This window comes from Molossus molossus, unplaced genomic scaffold (assembly GCF_014108415.1).
Source record: "Molossus molossus isolate mMolMol1 unplaced genomic scaffold, mMolMol1.p scaffold_m16_p_18, whole genome shotgun sequence".
NCBI classification, from domain to species: Eukaryota; Metazoa; Chordata; class Mammalia; order Chiroptera; family Molossidae; genus Molossus; species Molossus molossus.
In genome coordinates this window covers 31,941,207-31,966,565 of record NW_023425353.1, presented here as the reverse complement: position 1 = coordinate 31,966,565, position 25,359 = coordinate 31,941,207, and the positions used below count along the sequence as shown (strand labels likewise).

Sequence of the window (25,359 nt, the reverse complement as noted above, 5' to 3'; positions counted from 1 at the left end):
AGACAGGCCAATCCTATAGTTAATCAATTGGCAGCTGCTTGGGTGGGCCTGAAAGTTGGGTGGGGTGGGGCCTCAGGGCCTCACCAGGGCGGGGCAAACAGTGTGAGCCAGGTTGCTGGAGTCCCAGATATGGCAGCTGTCTGCCGCCCCAGGGAAGGGCTCACCAAAGGAACAAAGGCCTCTGACAGCACATATGTCCCGGAGAAAGCCTCCTCTCCAGCCCTCTCCAATGCCAAACAGCTCAGTTCTTCCCTGTATGTCTCTGATGCCCCTTGAGCCGCCTCCCCTCCAAGCTTAGAGGGAGTGAGTCCGAGTAAGTCTGTGTGCGGGCCCTTTAAGGAGCTGCCTGGGGCTCCAGCCGCCTCAGCCTCCCTGAGCCTCAGTTCCCACTGGTTTTACAGCCAGAAGTTATGGGGATTTCTCTTCCTGGCACTGAAACCCTGAGCTGGGTGCCTGGTGTGGGACGGGGACCCCTCAGTCCTCAGGGAGGACCTTCCCAGCCGGGGTATCCTCCTGATTTTTATTCACCGCACATGGGTGTGGGACCAGCTCGCTGCACCTCAGCCCCTCCTACCAGTCTCGATGTGGCTCCTTCTTTAATTTCGTAGTCATAGGACTTCCATTCAGCTTGATTTCGGGCAGTTTTGAATGATGGTTGTTCTGTAGTTTAGTTGTAATTTTGATGTGGTTGTGGGAGGACGCGACACCACATTTACCTACCCGCCATCTTGACCGGAAGTCGTGGTTTGAGACTTTAAAGGGCAGGAAGGCAATTCATATGGAGTTGAAAAAGAAAATGTTTGATAGATAAATGTTTGTTGAGCCATCTTTTTTCCCCCCCCTTAATCCTCACCTGAGAATATTTTTCCATTTATCTTCAGATAGAGTGGGAAGGAGAGAGAGAGAAAAATCAGCGTGAGAGGGACACATTGACTGGTTGCCTCCCACATGACCATGACCAGGGCAGGGGACAAATCGCAACCAAGGTACGTGCCCTTGGCTAGAATAGAACCTGCGACTCATTGGTCTGTGGGCTGATGCTCTACGGCTGAGCCAAACTGACCAGGGCTTTTTTTAAAAATTGATTTTGGCCCTGGCCGGTTTAGCTCAGCAGTTAGAGCACCAGCCTGCGGACCAGAGAGTCCCGGCTTTGGTTCCCACTAAGGGCATGTACCTCGGTTATAGTTTGTCCTCGGCCCTGGTTGGGGTCATGTGGGTGGCAGCCAGTCAATGTGTCTCTCTCATGGCAATGTTTCTCTCTCTTCCTCCTTCTCTCCCTCCCGCTTTATCTGAAGATAAATGCAAAAATGTCCTTTGGTAAGGATTAAAAAAAAAAAAAGATTTTGTCCAGCTGGTATGGCTTAGTGGTTGAGCATTGACCCATGCACTAAGAAGTCACCAGTTTTATTCCCGGTCAGGGTACATACCCAAGTTGTGGGCCAAATCCCCAGGGGCAGGTGTGCAGGAGGTGGCCAATTGATGTTCTTTCTCATCAGTGTTTCTATCTCTCTCTCCCTCTCTCTTCTTCTCTTTATAAAATCAATAAAGAAAAAAAATAAAAATTGATTTTAATTGATGTAGTTTACATTTAAATGACTTCAATATGCTTCAGATCTTTTTAAATTTGACCCAAAGAAGCACTAACAGGTCTTCAGTGTTGTCATTGTGTTTTAGAAGCCTGAAGTCAGTAAGATGAAACCCAACATCAAGAATTAGAAGCAAGTAACTTGTGTGGAAGAAATATAAAAAAGAAAACACTGGGTGGTTTGGCCAGACTAGAGCATGGGTTAGTGCAGGGTGTATTAACTAGATTCTCTGGTTTTAAAAAATTTGAGTGTAACATTTTTTTAATGTGTTATTTCAATTTTTAGTAGCAAATTTGTGTACAGGGCATCTTATTAAAATTTGAGGTATTTGAGACCTTTTTTAAAAAAGTTGATTTTAGAGGGAGGAAGGGAGAAGGAGAGAGAGAAACACTGATGAGCGAGAAACATCTATGAGAGAGAACATCAATTGGCTGCCTCCTGCATGGCCCTCACTGGGGATTTGGCCCACAACCTGGGCATGTGCTCAGACAGGGAATCGAACTGGTGACCTCTTGGTGCATGGGTTTATGCTCAACCACTGAGCCACACTGGCCATGCATGCTGGGCCACCTTTAACAATGGGATACAGAGAGTTATTTGATCAAACGGACCTTGCTAAGTTCTTCCCTGTCTATCACACACTAGTTCATATTGAACTATAGTTATTGATGATAATAGCTCCTTCTTGGAGCAGGTCCTCTATCTAAATTCTTTTAGGGAGGGAGGAGGAGAGTTAAAGGTTTTTCCTGACTCTTTTGTTTCTTGAAAATAATCAGCTTAAAATCATCAATATCCCAGCCCTGGCTGATGTGGCTTATTTGGATGAGCGTTGTCCCATGCACCAAAAGGTAGCTGGTTCAACTGATCCCCAGTAAGGGGTGTGCGGGAGTTAGCCGGTTGATGTTTCCCTCTCATGTCACTGTTTTGCTCTCTCACCTGCTCTCTAAAATCAATAGAAAAAAACAATTAAAAAAAATCATGATTATCCACCCTGGCCAGTTTGGCTCAGTGGTTAGAACGTTGGCCTGCAGTCCAGAGAGACCCGGGTTTGGTTCCTGCTAAGGACACCTACCTCGGTTGGAGTTTGTCCCCGGCCCTGGTTGGGTTGTGCGGGTGGCAACCACTCTATGTATCCCTTTCACGTCGATGTTTCTCTCTCTCTCTCTCTTCCTCTCTCTCCCTCCCACTCTATCTGAACAAAAAATAAAAAAATGTTCTCTGGTGAGGATAAAAAAAAAAAATCATCAATATCCTAAAGGCATATTTTGGGGTGGCAAACTCTGCTTCTCCCCTCAGATGTAATTAACATTTACATCAGTAGACTTTGAGTAAAGCAGATTATCTTCCAATAATGTGAGTGGGCCTCATCCAAACAACTGAAGGCTTTAGAGGAAGATTGAGGTCCCCTGTAGACAAAGCAATTTTGCCTCTAGACTGCCTTTGGACTCAAGACCAGAACATGGACTCCTGCTGGAATTTCCAGCCTGCCAACATGCCTTGCAGATTTCAGGATTTCAGACTCGCCAGCCCTCATAATCATGTGAGCCAATTCCTTAAAATAAATCTCCCCTTCTCTTCTGTTCTCTGGAAAATCCTGGCTAATACAGTGCTCAATAAATGATGGCTACTGTTGTTACCATCATTCTCAGTAGCAGCTGAGGCTGATTGGGGCAATAAATAAGGCTGCAGCTTTATGGGTCAGGGCAATGAGCATTATCCCAAGTAAGTGATGGGAGTGAGCTCCCACTATAAACACCAGAGTGTGAAGTCCAGGTGCAACGATAACACATGGCACAGAAATGCTTGTCTCTTTCTTCATCTGAAACATGGAGATTTCCCCCAGAACAGGGGTCCTGCAGCACAGGGCACAGAGCCTCCCAGACCTGGGTTTAGGAGGTCTGGCTTTGGCTCCTGGCTGTGTCACCAACTCACTGTGTGACTTTGGGCAAGTCCCCTGCCTTCTCTGCTGTTTGGCTTCCCGAGGGATTGGGCTGGGTGATATGTGAGGAGCTTTCCATCTCAGAACTTCTGAGTTTAGACTTTCCCCTGGTGCTTCCACTTGCAAAACAGGTTTCTCACCAGTCTGTTCACTTGCTGGGGTTTGGTTTCTGTTTCCCAAATTGTTGCAGATTGGGGCACTTGTATTTAAGCTCAGGAGAGAGGCCACATTGCTGAATCGTGGCTGCCCCCTCCTGGCTTGAGAAGATGCCTCAGACCTCGCCCCCAGCTGCACCCAAGCTCCTAGGGACAGAGGCCCTGGGACATGGAAAATTCAGGCTCTTACAGGTCTCTGTTGCTGGGATTCCCTTCCCAAGCCTGCTCAGGCACATGGGAACCTTTCCTTCCCTGCCAGCTAGCCCTGGAGAGAGCAGAGCCACACATAGAAGATTTAATGCTGTTCTGCAAACTTGGGTGTGAAAGAAATAGCACAAGCGGTGGTCCTCTTCAAATGACCCTAATTCTGATCATTTCCTCCATCCTGTCTGATGTCAGGGGCCTTGGGACATTAGTCCTCAGACATTATTCCCAAGACGTTTGCTGTCCCAGGCTACCTGGTCCCTTTGGGCCTGACATCGCTGCTGTTTCAGTGCCAGGCTGGTGAAGCTGGAACCCCAGTGTTCAGGTCACAGGTGTAGCCTGTGGTCATCCCCTTTGAACATCTGCTATCTCCCCAGGGCACCTTCAGGAAAACTTTTTGAAACTTAGATCCATTCAGCCTTTTCTGTCTGTGGGTGCTAAAGGCACTAAGCTCTAACCCTAACTTCAGTAACTTCAGTCTCTATCTGCAGAACGCAAGACCTTATCTGGCTGTAAAACTGCCCCTGCTCCCACCCCAGTGCTTCTGGAGTTTGCAGAAATGTTTCATGAGAGCTCACAAACATTTCTCTCACCTTTTACTTCGGACTGCCCCGCCCCCTTGTGGAATTTGGCTGTGTATGAAACCACTTGAGGTTGGGAATCCTTCACTGCCACTGCTGCCCGGGCCTGTTACAGCTGTGAGGTTGTCCTCCGGTTCAGGCGGCATTTGCCAGCCTCTCAAAGCTGCAGCCCTCGAGCATCCAGAGGGCCTCAGCAGAGATAGGAGGATGCTACTCCCTTGTTCAGGATTGCATCTGGTGACCTGGTAGGTATGCAGTGCTGCCTGTGGTACCAGGGCTCTTAGGACCTTCCTGACGAGGACTCTTCTGCCTCGGTCTGTGGTTGCATATGACCTGCTGTTTGCAGGTGATAAAAACTCAGCTTAGCTGCCTGTGATTTTTAATCCTCACCCGAGGACATTTTTCCATTTTTTGTTTAGATAGAGTGGGAGGGAGAGGAAGAGAGAGAGAGAGAGAAACATCGACGTGAAAGGGACATATTGAGTGGTTGCCATCCGACCCAACCAAGGCCGGGGACAAACTGCAACCGAGGTACGTGCCCTTAGCAGGAACCGAACCTGGGTCTCTCTGGACCGCAGGCTGACGCTCTAACCGCTGAGCCAAACTGGCCAGGGCGATTTTTAAAATTTTTTATTCCTCACCTGAGGATATTTTTCTACTTACTATTAGATAGAGTGGGAAAGAGGGAGGAAGAGAGACAGAAAAAAACATCGACATGATAGAGCCTCATCAACTGGTTGCCTTCTGCACGATCCGACCAGGGCCAAGGACGAATGCAACTGAGGTATGTGCCCTTGACCAGAATCGAACCCGCGACTCATTGGTCCCATTGGTCTGCGGGCCTATGCTCTACTGCTGAGCCAGACCAGCCAGGGCCTGCCTGTGATTTTTTTTTTTTAAGGAAATTTATTGGTTTATATCACTGAAAACTCATGGTAAGCCTTGAGGTATGACTGAAACCAGCTCAAACAAGGTGGTCAGAACTCAGCCTCTCTCCTGTGTGTTCTGCTTTCCTCTGTGTTGGGTTCACTCTCAGGCAGACTTTCTCTACTTGGGTGCCCCCTAAAATTTCCAGGCTTATGTCTTCCCTACATCTATCAGTCTGGGTGGAAAAAGAGCTTCTCTTTGCCTTTACTTCCTATGAAAGTTCTAGAGTTAGGTCTCCTTGACTTAATTGACTTGCCTGTTATGGAAGCAATCCCTAGGGAAGATGAAGGTGAACTATACGCCCCCTCCGAAGTGTGGAGATGGTATGTATGGCTCCATCTGAACTACTAGAATGAGAGTGAGGGAGACGTAGTTCCCTTAAAGAAAATCAAGGTTCTCTTAGAAGAAGGAAGGAGAACCGAAGCCAAGTGGGAACAAAACTTCGGATGTGTGCCATATCCAGGCACATCGGCACCCCTGCATAGAGGCCGAGTGAGGCTGGAGTGGGGAGCCAACTACAGCTAAATGCCAGTACAGAAGGGGTGTGAGGACCAGTCAGAGGACAGGCGAGACAGCAAGGGCTGTGAAAGGTCAGAGGACAGAGTGAATGTGTGGACTGAAGCTGTTTCACAGAGCAGTGCTTCTCAACGTTTGCTGTGCTGGTGAATCACCTAGGACCTTGTTAAAATGTGGATTCTGTTTCAAGCTCTTAGAGCTGTGGTTCTGAACCAGGGGATGTCAACCAGGGGGACTGAGTGTCCTGGGACTGAGTGTGGCTTTCTTTTAAAAATATTTTCTGGCCCGGCCAGTGTGGCTCAGTGGTTGAGTGTCGACCCATGCACCAAGAGGTCGCTGGTTCGATTCCTGGTCAGGGCACATGCCCAAGTTGTGGGCCAAACCCCAGTGTGGGGCACGAAGGAGGTAGCCAATTGATGTTCTCTCTCACTCTTCCTCTCTCTTCCTTTCTCTCTAAAATCAATTAAGGGGAAAAAAATGAAAAAATATATATTTTCTTTAGCCTGGCCAGTGTGGCTCACTGGTAGAGCGTCAACCTATGCACCAAGAGGTCGCCGGTTCGATTCCCAGTCAGGGCACATGCCCAGGTTGTGGGCCCAATCGCCAGTGTGGGGCATGCAGGAGGTGGCCAATTGATCAATTGATGTTTTCTCTCATTGATGTTTTTTTTTTATCCTCACCTGAGGACATTTTTGCATTTATCTTCAGATAGAGCAGGAGAGAGAGAGAGAGGAAGAGAGAGAAACATCAATGTGAGAGAGACATATCAACTGGCTGCCACCCACATGACCCCAACAAGGGCCGGGGATGAACTGCAACCAAGGTATGTGCCCTTAGCAGGAACCAACCTAGGACTCTCTGGTCTACGGGCCCACGATCTAACCTGGCTGGGAGCCAAACCGGCCAGGGCTCCCATCAATGTTTCTGTCTCTCTCCCTCTAAAATCAATAAAGAAAAGAAAATTTAAAAAAATTTCTCTTTATTGATGTTCTTTACTATTTGTGAAATGAATAACAAACTAGGAGAAAAACAGGTGTTCCATGTTTCCCTGAGCCACTGTGAGGGGCTCAGGCTGAGGTAAACAGGTAAACCGAAAACATTTTCTTCTCTGGTTCTAGGGAATCTCTGTGATGCTTTCCTTCTTAGGCGCTGCTTTGGGTAGGCCCAGGTCCTAAGCCCAAGCTCTGTGAACTGACTTCCACGGAAGAGACAGAGCCTGTAAGTGTCCTTTGGAACAGAGGCTGACGCAAGGAGCGCCTCTAACACTGTAATGCAAGCACCCTGACAGCCAAGCAGTGGAGGTGCGCCCTTGGGACCACCAGGGCCTGTTCCAGCAATCCAGTCCCGCTTTTCTCTGGGGCTATCTGTAACAGGGCGAGGAGGTGTGGGTCTCTGGGTGTCGCGTCAGCTGCGTCCCGTTAGTTAGCAGGACAAGCCCGGTGCGGGCCCACACATAATGTGGACCATGCCCCTGCTAATGGGAAGCAGCCGCCGCACCGGGTCCAGCCTTTTCCTCCCACTGGGCCCCGAGAACCGCCAAGATAAAACGGAAGCGCCTTGAGAGGCGCTTTGATTCCAATACGAAACAAATTATTCCTCCCGGAATGGAACAAAATAAATCAGAGTGCAGTCACAGGGCTGTCATGCCTACCCACAGGGCCACTGCCAGCAGCCCCAGGCCTGGGGACCTCGCGACGCTTGGCAGGGACGGTGCACTGGGGTGGGGCTTGGTCACTGGGGTGGGAGGTTGGAGTCCCTAGCCTCTGGGCCAACCGCCCACGGGGGGGCCAATCCTTGAAGTCTATTGGGTATCTCACTACTGGGCAGGCTCCTGGTCGAGCCAAAGTCGCCTCCATGCCAGTGGTACTCAAATTTGGGTGAGGGAGCCTCAAAATCACCAGGAGGACTTGTTAAGACTCAAATTGCTGAGCTCTACCCCAGAATGTTTTATTCAGTTGGAGTGGGGTGGGGCCTGATAATTTACATTCCCAGGTAACGCTGCTGCTGCTGCTGGCTCAGGAATACCACGTTGAGAACCACCTGACAAGTATGCAGCAGGAGCAAGCTTGGCCTCACTGCCCTGACATTCAAATGGCTGAGTCCCAGAGAGGTCTGCAGGTGGTAACCTATCCAACTCAAAGGACCCACCAACTGATGAATATGCCTGGCTTCACCTCCCTTTGGAGTCTGCTTTTGATTGATTACCTCTGTTCAATATTGAACCAGCCCAGTCTCACTCCAAAGCTCAGGGACTGGAATTTTCCAGCAGCCTGTGCAAGTGGATGGGCAACTGCCAGAGGCCTTGGGGAAACACTGGTTGTTCCAAGGTAGCCCCTGTAGGTGATGCTTCTGTTCCAGCTCCCTGGTCTCTAAAGAGGTCCCTGGCTCTGTGTCACCCTGCCTAGGCCAGAAGTCATTCCTGGTAGGGAGTGTGTGTGTGTGTGTGTGTACAGTGTAGAGGGAGGGTGGTGGGGAGGACAGTGGAAGTAATTCTTGCTGGGGTGACAGCTGAGGTCCTGCCTGGCTCCAAGGAACTTGCTTAGGGATCTAAGAACCTGGAAGAATTAGACTTACTATGTGTTCTAGGTGTGGGATGTCTGGGAGGAGTGCCTCTCCTTCTTGTATTCCCTAGAGTAGCCATTGGTTCACAAACTTGAGTGTGTATCAGAACCATCTGGAGGCCTTGGATTGCTGTCCCCACCCCCAGAATTACTGATTCAGTGGGTCTGAGGTGTGGCTGAGAATTTGCATTTCTAATAAAGTGATGGCCTGGGTTCCACACTTTGAAAACCTGAACTTAGGCTGTATTGGGCATTTCCCTTGCTGTAGCCTCAGAGTGGTCATGATATGTATGCCCAACCACCCTCTGTACATTCTCCAGTAGGTCACTGGTCTTTTTTTTTTTTTTTTTTAAGGACTCAAAGTTTTCTAACTTTGATAATATTTGGGGGTGGGGAGGAACACCACACTTTTACTCAATTAAGAGAAACATTTTTATCAGTACTGATAAAAAAGTCTTTCACACGTATCATGCCATGAATTCACAGGGAATGGGCTCCAGCAGCTCAGGCTCCTTTCTTTTTTTTTTTAATCCTCACCCGAGGACATTTTTCCATTTTTTGTTCAGATAGAGTGGGAGGGAGAGAGAGGAAGAGAGAGAAACATCGATGTGAAGGGACACATCGAGTGGCTGCCACCCGCACGACCAACCAGGGCCCGGGGACAAACTGCAGCCAAGGTGCGTGCCCTTAGTGGGAACCGAACCCGGGTCTCTCTGTACCGCAGGCCGACGCTCTAACCGCTGAGCCAAACCGGCCAGGGCGCTCAGGCTCCTTTCCAGTGGTTCTCACAAAGAGTGCTTCTCTGGGTGGAGCAGGCTGATGCTTCAGTTGAACCCAGGTACCTTCTCTTCAGCTTCCTTCTTTTTTTGATCATTTTCCTTTACATGTTTCAGGAAGCTATCTCGGCTCTTAGAGCGCTTAATATGCTCAATGCGTACATTAATTCTCTTGGCAAGAATCTTGCCCTTAATTTGTTTGTTCACAACAAAGCCCACTGCATGCTGAGTGACATGTAGACTCTTCCAGTTTTGTCATGGCAACATCTGTGGGGCATTCCTTTTTGAACAGTGTCCATTCTCTTTATGTCCACATGTCACCTTTCCTGTGGATTTACATGTATGTGGCCAAAGGAACAACTTCATGTTTCTAAAAGGATTAGGGAACATATAGTGGGTGCCTCTCCTCTTTCCCTTTGTGTTAGTCATTTTGGTGAATTACTGGAAGATGGCGGTTCTGGCCAGAAAGAGTCACTGCCTTTTTGCTGGCTGCCCTTCCCAGCTTTCAGAAGGCAATTTGGTCTTGCTCTCTGTGCCACCTGGTTCTGAGAAAGAAGCAGCTCTCAGGGTGGTTCAGTCTTGGGGAAAGCCACATACTCCAAACCCCAACCTCATTCTGGCAGCAACTAGACATGACATCTCCCTTCTCCTTTCTGCCATTCCTCACCCTGTAGGTCTGCTTGATATTCAGCCCTGGGCCAGGCTGGAAAAAACAGGAAGCTGAGGAAGGGATCCCTTTAATATGCTCCTGAGGATCCACACAAGGCCAGGCCTAGAGGGGCTGCTGTTGCACTTCTGCCGGTGACAGTCTCTCCGGGGTAATATTTCTCTTTTTATTCTGTGCCTTGTATATCATAGCTATTTACAAATGTTTGCTGATTGGCTGATTGTTTGGGGAAGCCTGTCAGGAAAGGAAATAAAGCAAAATAAAGAGATTCCTCAAGCCTGCCATGGACTAGGGCAAAGTTTTGATCAGTGTTAGCCAGCTTTGCTGAGGAGGCAGGGTCTCTCCTCTTGGGTCTCCTACATCCAGTGCTCCTTGGTGGGAACCTCTGTGGGTGTGAGCAAGTAGGGTCAGTGTGATTCAGTGTTGGGAGCTTTGAGGCTGCCCTAACAAGCTGGAGACCTTGGAAAAGAAGGAGCAGGTGGCTCGGCTGGTGTGGCTCAGTGGTTGAGCGTTGACCCATTTACCAAGAGATTGCCAGTTCGATTCCTGGTCAGGGCACATGCTCAGGTTGTGGGCCAAATCCCCAATGGGGGGGCATGCAGGAGGTGGCCAGTTGATGTTCTCGCTCATTGATGTTTCTTTCTATCTCTCCCTCTCCCTTCCTTTCTCTTTAAAATCAATAAAAGAAAAAAAAAAAAAAAACAGAAGGGGCAGGTGGTCCTTGGGGTGGGGGGCTGGGTCAATCAAGGCCATGGAGAACCATCCTTTGTTCTAGTGCCTCAGGGTTTCCAGAAAAGGCAAGTTTCTTTAGAAATTTGACTGAATATTTACACCAAGAGGTTTAGAAAACATCAAATGTGAATAATCATGGCATTTTTTGGATTAGAATGTCAGTCTCTAGTTTAGATGAAAATAAGCCATGTGCAACCCTTTAGGTTTTCATAATTTTCCTCTTAATTGGTTGTACTTTGAGACTGTGTATTTAGGAAATGGCTAAATTGGCTATAGGTTCCCTATGTGGTTATTGCTATGACTCTCAGCTCTAGCTGTATATTGGAATTACCAGGGTTGCTTTGAAAAATCCCGATGCCCTGGTTACATCCAAGATGTGGAGCCTGGGCACAATATATATATATATTTTTTTATCTTCACCCGAGGACATTTTTTCATTTTCTATTCAGATAGAGTGGGAGGGAGAGAGAGGAAGAGAAAGAGAGAGAAACATTGACGTGAAAGGGACACATCGAGTGGTTGCCACCCGTACAACCCAACCAGGGCCGGGGACAAACTGCAACCGAGGTACACGCCCTCAGTGGGAACCGAACCCGGGTCTCTCTGGACCACAGGCTGATGCTCTAACCGCTGAGCCAAACCGGCCAGGGCTATTAAAACATTTTAAAAAATTGATTTGAGAGAGAGAGAGAGAGGTAGAGAAACATTGATTTGTTGTTCCACTTATTTATACATTCATTGATTGCTCCTTGTATGTGCTCTGTTGGGACCCGCAACCTTGGCGTATTGGGAGGACCCTCCAACCAACTGAGCTCCCTGGTTAGGGCTTCAGGTGATTTTTGGAGTGCAGCTAGCATCACAGACCTCTGAGCTGCTGATTAAGTGGTTGGAGAGGGACCAAACTGAAGCAAATCAGACTTTTGGGGGAATCTGTTTAACCTTCAGTGAGTGTCTTGAATGCTCTCTCCACATAGGAAGAGACCTTCAGAAACCACTACCAGACCCCACTCCTTACCAATAGTTCTAGTTGACAGGACCAGGAATGGGTACCTGACCCAGATGTGCCAATTTCTCTCTTACAGGAAAATGGAATTGGGACACAGAGATTATATCTATACTACCTGGGATCCTCCCTTGAACAGAGCAGAGGAGAGGCCTGGTCAAAGCATCAAGAAAAGTTGGTCTGCAGAGGGAAGCTCCCCTCAGCCCCTGTTCCAGCCCTTCACAGGGTCTGGTTGCCACCCTGTGGGGCTTCGGGGCTTCAGGGGTCACCTACAAATCCTTGTAACAATCTCCCCCAACTTCACTGTTTGGTTTAAGCCAGTTCTAGTGGGTTTATATTACTCATGACCAAAGAGGACTGGCACGTGTACAGCCCACAGCACAACAAAAGCACACAAAAATAAACATGTATTCACCCCCCCCCCCCCACACACATCCGGTGTTTGAATCAGGCTCTTTGTAACTCCATGTGGTCCCAATGGAAGATTCTTTGGAATCTGTATTTTCTGGAATCCAGTTGGAGAAACCTCAGCTTTCAGTTCAATTGGGAACAGCAGTGGTTCCCTAATGTGGCTCCATGGCTTCATCAGAATCACCTGGAGGAACTGACTAATAGATACATATATAGCTCGCCAAGCCCCAGCTCCAGAGAGGCCAAAGCTATCCCATTTGAAGAGAATCTTAAAATCTGTGCTTTAAAAACTTTTTCCATGAGTTTGGCCGTTGTGGCTCAGTGGCTAAGCATCGACCCATGCATGAAGAGGTCGCCTGTTCGATTCCCGGCCAGGACATATGCCTCCATCCGGGGCCTGACACCCAGTGGGGGGCATGTGGGAGGCAGCCAATCAATGTTTTCTCTCATTGATGTTTCTGTCTCTCTCTCCCTTTTGCTTCCTCTCTCTTTAAAGATCAATAAAGGGGGAAAAAAACCCACAACTTTTTCCATGAGATTTTCATGTACAGTTGTGTCTATTGTAATAAAATTGGCTGAACGAATGTACTTTATGAAATTTCTCTTTAGCTTCTTTTTTAGATGGAGGTGATGTTCTTATCAAGTGTGGGAGATGGATAAGAGTCTACTCCGTGGACACACAAAATAGAACCCAGTGAGGTTTGGCTGATTGGAGCACATGTAAACAAACTATCAGACCGTTTTAGGTTGGCTGCTTGAGCTGATCAAATGAACCAGATCATTTGCTTTGCCTTCTTAGCTCTAGACACAACCCCCCCCCCACCCAAAGTGTGTAAAGCAGCAAATGTACTTTTTATTTTAGAAACAAAAATATCATATCTGATCCAACAATAGCCGGATCCCTGTGAATGAAGGGTTTGCATATTTTCCTGTTTTAACGGTTCTAGTATAAACAGCCCAAGCCCAGGCCTGATTGTCAGTAGGTCCTGAGCAGCCCAACCAGAGTGCTGGAAGTGACTCCTTCAGTCCTGAGAACCTGGATCGGGCTCAGTGCCAGGATTCAGGCTTGTACGGGAGCAATGGGGTCAGGAGTTGAGGGAGAGGGCAGCTGCAGTGTTCCCCCTAGACCAAAGCTAATGCCAGAAGCAATAGCAGTAGCAGCTGCAGAGGCAGTAGAAGCAGCGGCTCCCATGTATTGAGAATTTCTTTGTACAGGCACCAGGCTAAGTGATGTAATTACTTATCTGAAAACTCAAGAAAGTTCAATGTGTTAGCATTATTATTCCAATGTTTAGAATGAGGTTCAGAGAGGTTTAGCAGCTTTTCTGAGGTCACACCGATTCTAAGAGGAAGATCCAGGATTCAAATGAAGGCATGTTTGACTCCTAACTATTATAAGATACAACACACACAAACCCAAGTCACAGACACATTTTGTGTGCCAGGTGGGGATACAGGGCTTTGTTTCCAGAAGCAGGCCTGGCACTTTGCTGCTCCCTGCTGTTTTCAAGCCATTTCTCTCAGCACTGGGCTCCGCTGGTCTCTACTGGTCTCCAACAAAGGGACATGGCTCCCAGCGCAGGTGGAAGGCGTTCTCCCAGATCAAAGCAATCCCAAATTTTTGGGTGGATCTTTTGTGCCCTGAGAGTGGGACCATGACTCCTTTGAGGGGTTAGCAAAGGACTCAAGATTTATTGATAAACTACTGATTATATAGTTGGTGACTCGGAGACTTTCCTGGACCTGAAACAAAGAGAATTGTGCTGTTATATAAAAAAATTAAGGTTTACCCATAAGATGGATTAAGCATTCACTGAAAATCATGTTTCAAAGAATAAAATATGGTGTAAGGTTAAAAAAAACAGGATACAAAATTGCAAATTCTATATAAAATATATTCTTTTAATTATGGAAATTTAGACTTACTTTCATTAAAATATATAAGTAAAAGACCAGAGGAAAGTCACCAAAATGTTAACTGTGGTTGCTTCTTGGGGAGGGGGTGGGATAACCTATAATTATTGTTTTCTTTGTACATCTTAATTCTTTTCCCCAACTTTCTTTAATTTGAATTGTCTTTGTAAATAGGGAAAAGGTGAACATGTAAAAAGTCTTAATATAGCACTGAAGGTGCACAGGTATGATTATTGGTTAATTTTTACCCCACCTTGGATTTTAGCAGGCCGAAGTGTCTCCTGGCCTCACTGTTAAGACCTATTTTTAGAGGAGAATGGAGGCATCTTGAATCAGTACTGTCACCACTAGGCAGACCCTGAGCGAGGTCCTGTGCGGTGAGGGTCGGAAACCGGCCCCTTTCTGGTCCTTGAGGCGCTTTTTATTTGGTTGGAGAGACAAATGCTTTGCAACGAATAGAGATAGCCAAGCTCCAAGGCGACTATCAAGTAGGGTTAGAAGTCGATCCGAGGGGGACGGCAGGCAGGGTTTTCTGGGAGTAAGCCATGGCTAAGGGGTGCCAATCAAGGCTATGGTACAGAGAGTAAAGAGAGCACAGCCTGGGGCTTTCCCTGGGGTCCCCAGAGTCCACCGGCGGCCGAGAAGACGCGTCTGGAGAACGTCTGTGGGTAGCGGCTTTCCATGCCCCGCGGGCTTCTCCACTAGGGCGGATCGACGAGGAACCCTGCGGAAGGCGCAGAGTAGCTGGTGGCCAGCGCTTAGCTTTGACTCTCTGAGAAGTCCCCTTGGTCACAGAGCCCAAAATCTTTAGTGCTGTCGGGCGGGGGTGGGGTGTGGGTGTGGGCGGGAGGCGGAGGGGTTGCTGGGCAGGAGTCAGAGATTTAAAATACCGGCAGTCTCGGCAGTGGTTGAAAGTGCGGCGGCCACTTCTAGGATCCAGCGAGGGTGAGGTCACTCACTCTGCGCTGTGGTGTCGCCTTGCCCTGTGAGAGCCCCTCTCGTGGGCCCAGCTCCTGGGCCACTGAGGGAGACGGTGATGATGTCGCTTGGTGCCAGCAGAGGGCAGCCTCGAGGCTGCGCGGTCTCCAGGCGACTTCGTCTAGCTGCAGGCTCCCTTCCAGCGCCCAGGTTCTGCTGGGTGGGGGAGGCCTTTCAGCCCCGAGACCAGTGACCTCAGTCTGCAGAAGCCGGGACCCAAGGCTCAAGGGCGCTGAGATCTGGTCAAACTACCTCAGTCTCAAAGAGTGAGGGCTTAGGGCTGGGGATAACCAAATGCCCTAGGAGAGGAAACAAGAAGCAAAACCTAGCACATGCAGGAATGTGTGTGTGTGTGTGTGTGTGTGTGTGTGTGTGTGTATGTATATGTATATATAAACACACATATATATATGTGTATATATATTTAAGCAACAGATTTTATGATTGACTTTGTGCCTTTGGCGAAGGAAGGCAGAGGCTAAGAGCCCAGTGGCTTTGAGCAGCACGCAGATGCTGTGCTGCAAGCAGGGACCTGGCCGTCCATGGTTAGGGACCACGGTCTAGGGATCCAGACAGCTAACTGGGCACTTCCTGGCTGTGGAATTTGGGCAACTCACTGTATTGCTGTTGCCTCCGACTAATCACTTCTGTGAAATGGGCATGGTGGGCTCCAGTCGCTTAGAGATTCCAGACTGCAAAAGTTCAATGAATTCAAGTTTGGTCTCTCCCCCCGCCCTGGCAGGACACCAGGGTCCTGGGTTTGTTACTAGGGAGAAAGATCCTGTCACCCGCATTTGACTGACAGCTGTCTTTGGAGACAAAGGCCCACCAGGCTTTGAGACTAAGTTGTACATGGCCGGCCACGGTCCTGGAATCTGCCGACGCTCTTTCGTGGCATTTGGGTGAGCCCTGAGCTCCCTTGTTCTGCGCAACCGGGTCACTGAGCTCCGGAAGAGTGCACTTATCAGTGAACGAATTGAAACTTGGCACTCAGAGCCTTGGGTCTCCGGGGAAGCCTGGCAAAGGGCCAAGGGCCGCCAGACGGACGTGGGGTCTTGCTTGGGCTGCTGAACAGGCCAACCTCAGAGCACATGGGCAAGCACATCAGTGTTGAACAAGCGGGTACTTTGGCAGGTCTTCGTCTCTCACAAACTATGTAAAGGGGCCCTTGTTAAATTCTCTTAGTTTGTTTCTATCTTCTAAAATTCCAAAGGAGAGCATTTCTCAGAATAAGTGTGAAAATCGCGACTGAAAATTGTAAATGTGAGGCATAATTACTACTCACAAGCCACCAGCTCCATCAGTGCACAAACAGTGTGGGAACAGGACAGATGCAAGAGCAGTGTACAAACGTGTGCACACGCATATCACAGCTGTATAAATGTGTGTGACTGTCTCCCTTGATGTATGACAAGTGCACACACATGCGCCTGCACATGCACACGGATACAGAACACCCTTGTGCAGATGTGTGCAGATGTACTCCGCACTTGAACATGATTGTGCCCGAAGGCAGAGTATGCACACTGTTCAACCGACCCGTTTCTCTGGAAATGGGTCAGTGCCACCTGGGGAAGCAGAGTCTAACATGCAGCTCTAGGGTGCGGGGAAGCCGGGATCCATCCTATCAGCGCCTGGGCACGGCCGGGCTTCTTTATCTTTCGTCTGCCGTCAGGCAGACTGCTCTAGTTTCAGCGGGGACTAAGATCCCCAAGTTATTCGGTGGGGGACAAAGGGCGAGAGAAGGAAGAGGTGGGCAGCGCTCAGGGCACAAGAGGCTGCAGTGCCTCGCTCCCTAGGACTGACATTATTTCTTTGCCTCCCCAGGTCGCATTCCCAAAGAAGATAAAAGAGGGGCCTTGATCAGCTCAGGGAAGGCACCCGGGTCCTCTACCCTTAGAAGCCACCATGAAAGCAGGCCAACATGGGGTGGGGGGGGATATGCGGCTGCTATGGGGGCCAGGGACCCCAGGGCACCACATGGTGTTCGTGGGAGGCACGCAGGACGGCTGCTTTAAGTCCCTGCATCTCCGCACCCGCAGGTGGCAGGGCTGGTCTTTCTCTTCCTTAGGAAGGATTATTAGCGGCTCAGCGCTTGCACCACCTGAGTGCGTCTGCAGAGAAAAGGGCTCCATGTGTACCCTGGGAATTTCAAGGACACCACCAGGCAAAGGCAGTACTGAGTTTGTATATGACAGAAAGCAATCGGATCGGCTCACAGACTGTCTCTCGCCATCTCCGCAGACCCGTTCTGCCGACAGGAGAGCATTAGGCAGAAAATTTGAGGCCAGTCGCTGGAGGCGTCTCCGAGAGAACGGCGCAAGAGGCGCAGCTGTGACAGACAGGGCACGAGTTCGGATCCTGTTGGGCAACGGAGCCCAGGGACCCCGAACGCTAGTCGCAGAAAAAACAAACGATTTCCCTTCTGAGGACTAAGTCAGGCGTGATTCAGCGGGGAGCCACAGCCCCTCACGCCCCAGGAGCCCTTAAGTGGGCAAACGTAATGCTGGTGGGAACTGGGTCCAAGAAGACTTTCAAACTAAGTCAGGACACGTGGATGGGTGCCTGAGTTGGGCCTGGGGTTGGCGGAGCAGTCCCTGGCCTGTAGCCCCTGTTTCAGCAAGGCCGGCCTGTTGGAAACGGAGGTGGGACAGCCCCCTCATCCCCCCCGCTGACCTTTCCCTCAGGAATCCTCAGGGCTCTGACCCGGCCTTTATCTCGGTGCGGTCAGCAGTCTTGGGGGCTTCAGGAAAGAAGACAAAGGCCCGGGTGTCACTGCGGGCGGGGGCTCGGTTTCCTGACTCTCTGCTCACACTCAGCCTTTAGCAGTTGGGGGTGTGTGTGTAAAAACATGCCGAATATCCTCCCCCCTCTAGACACACACACACACACACACACACACACACACGGCACGCACGCAGAAGGCATATTCCCCTTCCCTCCTCATCCCTAGAGATGGAAGTTTTCTGGGATCCTGCCCTTTCCTTTTCTTTGCCTGCCTAGAGAAGTCCTTTTCCTTTGTACAGAGAAGAAAATCCGGAGACAGATTTTGTTTTATTTGGTTTGTGAGTATTATTACTGAGGACAACAAGGTCAGGCTGAGCTCCCAACTTGGAGAGGCAGAGTCGGCTTCCCGGCGTGGCGGGGACTCCGGCGACCTTTGCCCTGTGCGCTCAGTACCTCTGGGGACGACCGTGCGCTCCCTCTGCTTGTCCCGCTACGGGGAGCACCCTGTACTTAGACAGGACCAGTTATTCTCCCCGAATTTTGTTCAGAGCTGCCAGGAGGCGCCGCGTCCCCGCCTGAGGATCTGCGCCTGTAGCGCCGCCAGCAGGCCTGCGCAGGGCGGTCTGGTAGCTCAGGCCGGGTCTTCGAGCCGCTGGCCCCACACCGACCGGCGCCCACCCTCGGGCGGCAACCCTGGCCGCGGCAGCTCGGCCCAACCCGCTTCCTGCGTTTGCCCCTAGGTTTCCCGTTTCTCCACAAAGACCGAGGGGAGCCTCTCCCACAAGTTGACCTCCGAAACATCCCGCCGGGTGGCTACTTACTGCTTTTCTGACAAGGTGGGGGCGGGAGGGAGTTCAAACAGCCCTGCGTTCCGGAGGGAGGCTCCCGAGGGCCGGAGGCGGCCGCCCACTAGCCTAGAGTGACGGCTGTACCTGGCCCCATGCGCCTGGGTCGGTGTCATTTCGCAGATCAGTCGGGCCTTTCTCAAAGAAAGCCTCGTATGTTGGTGAAGACTGACTTCGGAGTAGTGAGAGGACGGTTGGAGAAGCTCCGGGCTGGGGTATTCACCACGATGGCGACAGAATATACCTTACCCCAGGTCAAGGGGCCGGGGCAGGGTGGACGCAGTTGCCTGGGTCCCGACCTAGGAAGGTCATCGGTGGTCTGGGCTGTTGGGACACAAAGGAGTGGCCGTGGCCATTGGGTTAGGATGTCAGACCCTGCAGGATTATATTATCAAACCCTTCCTTCCTTCCTTCCTTCCTTCCTTCCTTCCTTCCTTCCTTCCTTCCTTCCTTCCTTCCTTCCTTCCTTCCTTCCTTCCCTCTTTCCATAGGGAAAGGAAAGCCACCTACTATAAACCAGGCATTTTGACATTAGACCATATAATTATTGTAATAACCCTGCATGGTATTATAATTTGTTCTATTTTACAGATGAGAAAACTAACATTCAGCAGGGGTGCTTTGCCCAAGGTCACACAGTTATTAAAGGAGGTTACTGGGCTTCACACTAGTTCTTTCAAGCTGAACAGGCCCTTGTCCGTGCCCTATCCCAAAGAAGCCACATCCCTGGGTGACATAGTCCCAGAACAAGCTTGCCAGAGCTTATTACCACGTTGAGACTGTGCAGCAAATAGCCATCACAGAAGTTCCTGGGTACAATCTGCCCAGCCCTGTGCTTCTTTCTCCTCTCGCTGGTTCCCCCTCCATCCAATGAGCTCCCCCAACGTTGGGCAGCAGGGCCTGTGCCTCTGGGAGAGCCCAAGTAGGCAGAATGGGCCTTCTCTCCAGAAAGCACATTGGTAAGATTGCTTAGTTTCAAGAATCCTTAATTTCTGGTTGTCCCTGTGGGAGAACTGGGGACATGAAGGTTGCTCCCATCTACTCATGCCTCTGGTTCCTATCACATAGGGAAGGTGTGGGACCCTGGTCCTATACCTTCCTATAGCTTCCACATGCTACTCCAAGAACCAGGGACCACCCTGTTGAGGTAGCAGGAATGACAAGGCAGGGCCACTGCTAGCTTAGCTCCACAGGGTGGGGGCACTGCAGGGCTCCTGAGCTTGGCACAGTGGTTCTGGTGCTCCAAGCCTCCACTAAGGAAAAAGCTCATTCATGGGCAGGCTTCTGTGGGTCTGACCTAGTTTCTTGGGTCTGGCCCATCCTCTCCTACCCCAACGGCTGCAAGAAGCCCTGGTCATCCCGATTTCCACCTACCACCAGGGGGCTCCTTGCATCCCAGACCTCTAGCCTCTGCTAGTGGGAGGCCCAGGCAAGAGCCGAGGGCCCCTAATCTCAGGTGAAAGATGCCAGGTTTCATGCCCCCCACCCCCAAACTGGACACACAGGGCAGTGAACTCTTTATTTACGCAAGGAGGAAGCAGGCCTAGGACACCCTCTGGAGTAGGGTGTAAGGCCATTCCAGAGAATCCCCTAGGTCCACATCCCACAGTCCCTTACTGCACTAGCAAAGATTTCCCCAGGGTTCCCCTCAGAACAGGACACAATCCCAGTATTTTTGCTGGGCAGTCTTAGGGGGAAGGGGTGACCAAGAATTGGTGTGTAGCCTGCCGATGTGGCTCAGTGGTTCAGCATCAACCCATGAACCAAGAGGTCTCTGGTTTGATTCCCAGTCAGGGCACATGCCCAGGTTGTGGGCCAAATCCCCAGTGGGGGGCATGTAGGATGTGGCCAATCAATGTTCTCTCTCACTGATGATTCTATCTCTCTCTCCCTCTTCCTTCCTCTCTCTCTAAAATTAATTAAGGAAAAATAATTTAAAAAAAGAATTGGTGTGTAAATGAGAGGAGGGTGGCTCACCTTGTCAGTGTGAGTGTGGGGATGTTTACATGCATACAAGCACACACATACTTCTCATTCAATACCATGTGTAGCAACTCATTATCCAGAACATGCAGAAGTTGGCAGAGTATTTGTATCAAGCTCTATTTATGTTGCATTTACAGTGCACCCTAGCAAACATGTACATATACCCAAGTGTTCTGGCCATCTGGACTACACCGTATAAGCTAGGGCATAATTGCTACATATCAGGAATCTCTCTTAAATAATTTTCCTCTCATTTAGGGAATCCCTTAACTCATCTTCTCTAACAGAAACTCAAAAGTGCAAAGAGAAGAGAGAGGAAATGAAAGACTAAGAAAGTCAGCCATCGCCCTGACCTTTTAGCACTGGGTTAAAATGAGGAAACTATAGGGTTTTGAGAAACCCCTAGGGCTGGAATTAGAGACCCATGTCTTCCTGTGGGCATCCATGGGGAGGTGGGGTATGATTTGGCTCCCTTCTCTCACCTCCCCAATCCCCTAGTAGACCAGGAATCCCACACCAATTCCTTGATTTCATCCTTTATACTTGGTGAGGCTGCCACTCTCCCCAGCCTAGGGTGCCTTTTCAGTTAGTTACTGGGGGGCAGAGAGAGGTTCTGTCCTCCAGTGCTGGCCTAGGCTAACTTCCCCACCTCACTGAAGGCTCTGCCTCCTCTGCTTGATCAGCTTGGGGTAGCAGTTGGGAGGTGCTGAAAGCCAGTCTCAGAACAGAGCCTCAAGCAGCCGAAGCACAGGTTCTGTATGTATTCTCCGTTATCATCCAGCAAACCAGGATTACATACCCAGAACATAACTGCACACATTGCCAGTGATTTATAAATGCAACACACACTGTGGTTTCAGTAAGCACTCTCTGAGTACTAGCCATATGATTATTACAATGTCCCAAATATATGCACTCTCCAAAGGTGAATGACAGACATATACACCTCCCACCCTGTCACCAGGATACTGACTTACACTGTATGCACATATTTGCAGCAGTCATAGACTACCCAACTGCCCATGGGATACACGCTCACACCACAGAAAGCACAAACAGACAAGCACGAAGCAGTCTACTTTCTTCCCAGCAATTCCCCTTCGTCATCCAGACAAAGGTGCAGCAGGTCGCCAGAAGTGCCCAGACCCCAGGCCCGACCTACCTCTTGGGCTTCCCACCCCAGGTGAGCCTCTCTCTCCAGCCTGTTCTTTCCAGCTCCCCTGGCTCAGGCAGGCTCCAGTCCCTGTCTCAGGATGATACTCCTCCGAAACTTCATGGCTTCTTCCTCTAACTTCCCTCTCCCCAGGGATGCCCGAGGGAGGAGAGGGCAATCCTGAGTCGGAGCCACTTCACCTTGGGCCCAACTAGTGTAACAGGGATCCCACCCTGATGTTCCCAAGGGGTAACCACTAGTAAAGGCTGAGCAGCAGTGGACAGCCACTCCCAGACCACCAGAACACCGGGACCTACTGCTACTGTTGTCAGGTTCAGAGTGGGGAGGCAGTGGTGGACACTGGGCTGGGTGTAGGGTCCACCCCAAGTTGCACCAGAGTCCCAGCGAGAAAGCGGGCTGATACCTGTCATCTGATGGGAGGACTGAAGGTGTACCATCCCTAATCCTGCCTCTGGGCCCCTGATGGCAACTGGTCAAACCCCAGGGTTTCTCAGTGGAAGCACAGGTTTTAATTCGTTATTTAAAGAGTCTCAGGAAAGAAAAAGAAAGAAAAAAAATTAGATTTCTACAGCCACGAAGTATGTTCATCCCTTTCTGATACTCCCAAATCTCTAGGTAAATAAATTGTGATTATTAAAAATAATAAGCCACTCGTTATATTTGTACAGAGGTTTTCAGGGCATTTTCGCACACAGGATTTTATCTATTTGTAATAAACCTTTCTAGCTGTTATATTTGACTGGAAAAAAATTTAAGTATGAGGACAATATAAGGAAAACACAGCCCCCACACCTAATCCGATCTCGTAAGAAGTAAAATACAAACTTGCACGAGTGCAAAAACCACAGCAAATCCTACCTACAACGGCGCCTTGTGAACGAACCACGGCAGATAAAATCTCTGATGAGGGGAAACAGCCGCAACAGAACCGCGATGACACAGAAAACAATCCCCGAGAAAACAAAGCAGTAGAGGCAACTACAAATGCCCTGTCTTGGGCTGCCCTCCACCCACGTTTATCTGAAAAAGGATAAAATTTTGTTGAAAAGCTTCCTCTTTTAACTAGCTGCTGAACAAACAGGCATGATGGAAATAATGTAAGTCCGTGTTAAAAGAAAGAACAAGAAATTTATTCGGGTATTGACAAAACAACAACAAAAGTGCTCTAGTTCTCTCTAGAAAATTTGGTCCTTCAAACGACACACTACAGAACAATCAGGTCTAGGAATTTCGGGCAGGCCGGCTCTGGGCGACAAGCCCATCTGGTCCGACTGCTGCCCAAGGTGCGAGAAGCAAGACATTTGAAAAACAAAAATCAGGGAGAGGGCGAGCGGTCCCTGCAGCGTCCGCCAGGCTATGATCTTCCCTGGCACTAGGGACTTGCATCGGAAGATCCGGGAAAATTTGTTTTTGATTAAAAAAAAAAAATTGGTAGAGGAGGAAAATCCCCCAATTTGTAGCGGAAACCATCTTTTACTGAGCATACTCTCCTACCTCTCTTAACACAGCTTTTTGAAGGCCTCATAGGAATTCGACTTCAAATCTCCGGGAAGAGATTTTCATGTTTTGCTTTAGCGAATTCCAAGGCCACAATACTTCGCCGGTTTTCCCAGTGAGTTTTTTTTTTCTTAACAAACATTTAAAAATATTATCTGAAACAGCTCTCTCGATCCTTTTAGTAAAATCTAGCCAGCCGCCGGGCCCGGAGGGGCCCGAGGCGCCAGGATGGAGAGCGAAGGAAACGCAGCCTTTCTCCGAGCCGGGATGTGGTGTAAACTCGGGCGAAGGCCGCCCAGCGAGGCAGCCCGGCTCCCTGCTCCGGCCCAAACCCCGCCCCACCCAGTGGGCCCTGGCGAGCGACTTCTGAACGGCTTCACGGGGTTACGGAGCAAACCCATGTTCGTCTTTTTTTCCGGCGGCGCGGGGTTCGAAGTCGGCCCAGACCCGCACTTCTACGCAAGGACTGCGCGGCAGCCGGGCGGGCAAAGACGAGCGCGAGCGCACCGACCTGTGAGAGATTGCCAAGCGGTCTGCGCCGCTGACGCCCGGCTGCACCTCGACCCAGGCACTTCCTCTCCGCCTTGAATTTTGGCATAGGATGTCCAGCCCGGAGACGGGGCCTGCAGAAAGCGCGCGGAGAGGCGGCCTGCAGGCGGCAGGAGTGAAAGGGCATAGAGGCCAAGGAGGCGAGCACAGAAGGAGAAGCGAAGGAGACAAAGAGGAGCGAGAGGAGCCGAGGGGTGCGAGGAGGCGCAGAGGGGCCGCGGGCGCTGGCTCAAGAAGCGGCCCCAGCGGGCGCGCGGTCGGGCTGGCGGCGGTGGCTGCGGCCAAGGCTGGCGTCGCGCGTCCCTGCATCCTCGCATCAGGCGTGCGCTGCTGGACTCTCAGAGATCAAGGCGCGAGTGCAGCGCACCGGTCTTGCTGTCGTGGTCCCAGTAAGAGCAATGCATCATGGCGAGCTCGGGCTGCCGGGCGCAGGCGAACTGCAGGCCGGGCGCGTTGGTGGGCGCGGGCGCCGGGGGCGCGGCGGTAGCTGGGCTGGCAGGGCTGAGCTGGCCTGGGGGCGGTGCGGCGGCCCCGTGGTGCGGTGGGGCTGGCGGGGGTGCAGCGGCAGCGTGTAAATGGTGTGCGTGCGGGTGTGAGTGGGGGTGCGGTGGCGGCGGGGGCGCGGCCGGCGGGCCTCCCAGGCCGTTGTAAGAGTTCACTACGCCCGGAGGCAGCGCCATGCTCTGCACGCGTGAATACGGCCCGTACGAGGGGGCCGGGCCCGCCAGCCCCTTGACCACCGCGGCCGCGCCTGGACTGCCCGGGCCCGCGGCGGCCGCTGCCGCTGCGGCCGCCGCTGCGGCTGCCGCCATCTGGCAGGAGGCGTAGGGCATGGGCGAGGGCGGCTGCGGTAGCGGCCAAGAGTTGTTGAGAAAACCGGACTGCAGGTACTTGGGGGGCGCCAGGTAGCCGTAGCCGTCGGCCCCCGCACCGGCCACGCCGCAGCCACCCGCGGCGCCTCCGGCCCCAAAGAGCCCCTTGCCCGGCTGGAAGTGCGCGGGCGGCGGCCGGAAGGGCCGCTTCATGCGGCGGCGGCGCCGGTAGTTGCCCTTCTCGAACATGTCCTCGCAGGCCGGGTCCAGCGTCCAGTAGTTGCCCTTGCGCTCGCCGCCGCCCTCGCGCGGCACCTTGATAAAGCACTCGTTGAGACTGAGGTTGTGGCGGATGCTATTCTGCCAGCCCTTCTTGTTCTTCTCGTAGAACGGAAACTTGGCGATAATGTACTGGTAGATGCCAGACAACGTGAGCCTCTTTTCGGCGCTCTCGCGGATCGCCATGGCGATAAGCGCCACGTACGAGTATGGGGGCTTCTGCGCCGGGTCGGGCTTCTCCAGGGCTGTCCCGGCGCCGCCACCGCCCTTGCTGGGGCTCGGCGGTGGCGGCGCCTCGGGCTCTTTGGCTGCGCGGCCGGTCTCCGGGGCCAGCAGAGACCCCGTGGCGTCCTCGGGCTCGGGGTAGCTGGCCATCATGACAAAGCCGGCGCGCCGCGGCCAGGCAGCCCTTGCTCCTTTCTGCTGGTGCTGGTGCTGGTGCAGCGAAGAGTCCGGGCGCACAAGTCCGCGCGCGGCCGAATCTCAAACTTCTGGAGTCTGCCGATGCCGCGGCCCTCGTTCGCTTGCGGCCTCTCGTTT

General features: G+C 51.1%; 1 protein-coding gene across 1 annotated transcript; it reads right to left on the bottom strand.

Moving 5' to 3' along the window:
- Window positions 1-24,066: 24,066 nt before the first annotated feature.
- Window positions 24,067-25,359, bottom strand: FOXL2 (forkhead box L2). Its single transcript, XM_036267494.1, has one exon. The coding sequence runs from the start codon at window positions 25,195-25,197 to the stop codon at window positions 24,067-24,069; it is 1,131 nt and encodes a 376-aa protein (XP_036123387.1). The 5' UTR covers window positions 25,198-25,359.

What these genes read in the sequence shown, in the direction of transcription:
- FOXL2 (XM_036267494.1), bottom strand. Translation starts at nt 25,197, where the DNA reads ATGATGGCCAGCTACCCCGAGCCCGAGGACGCCACGGGGTCTCTGCTG.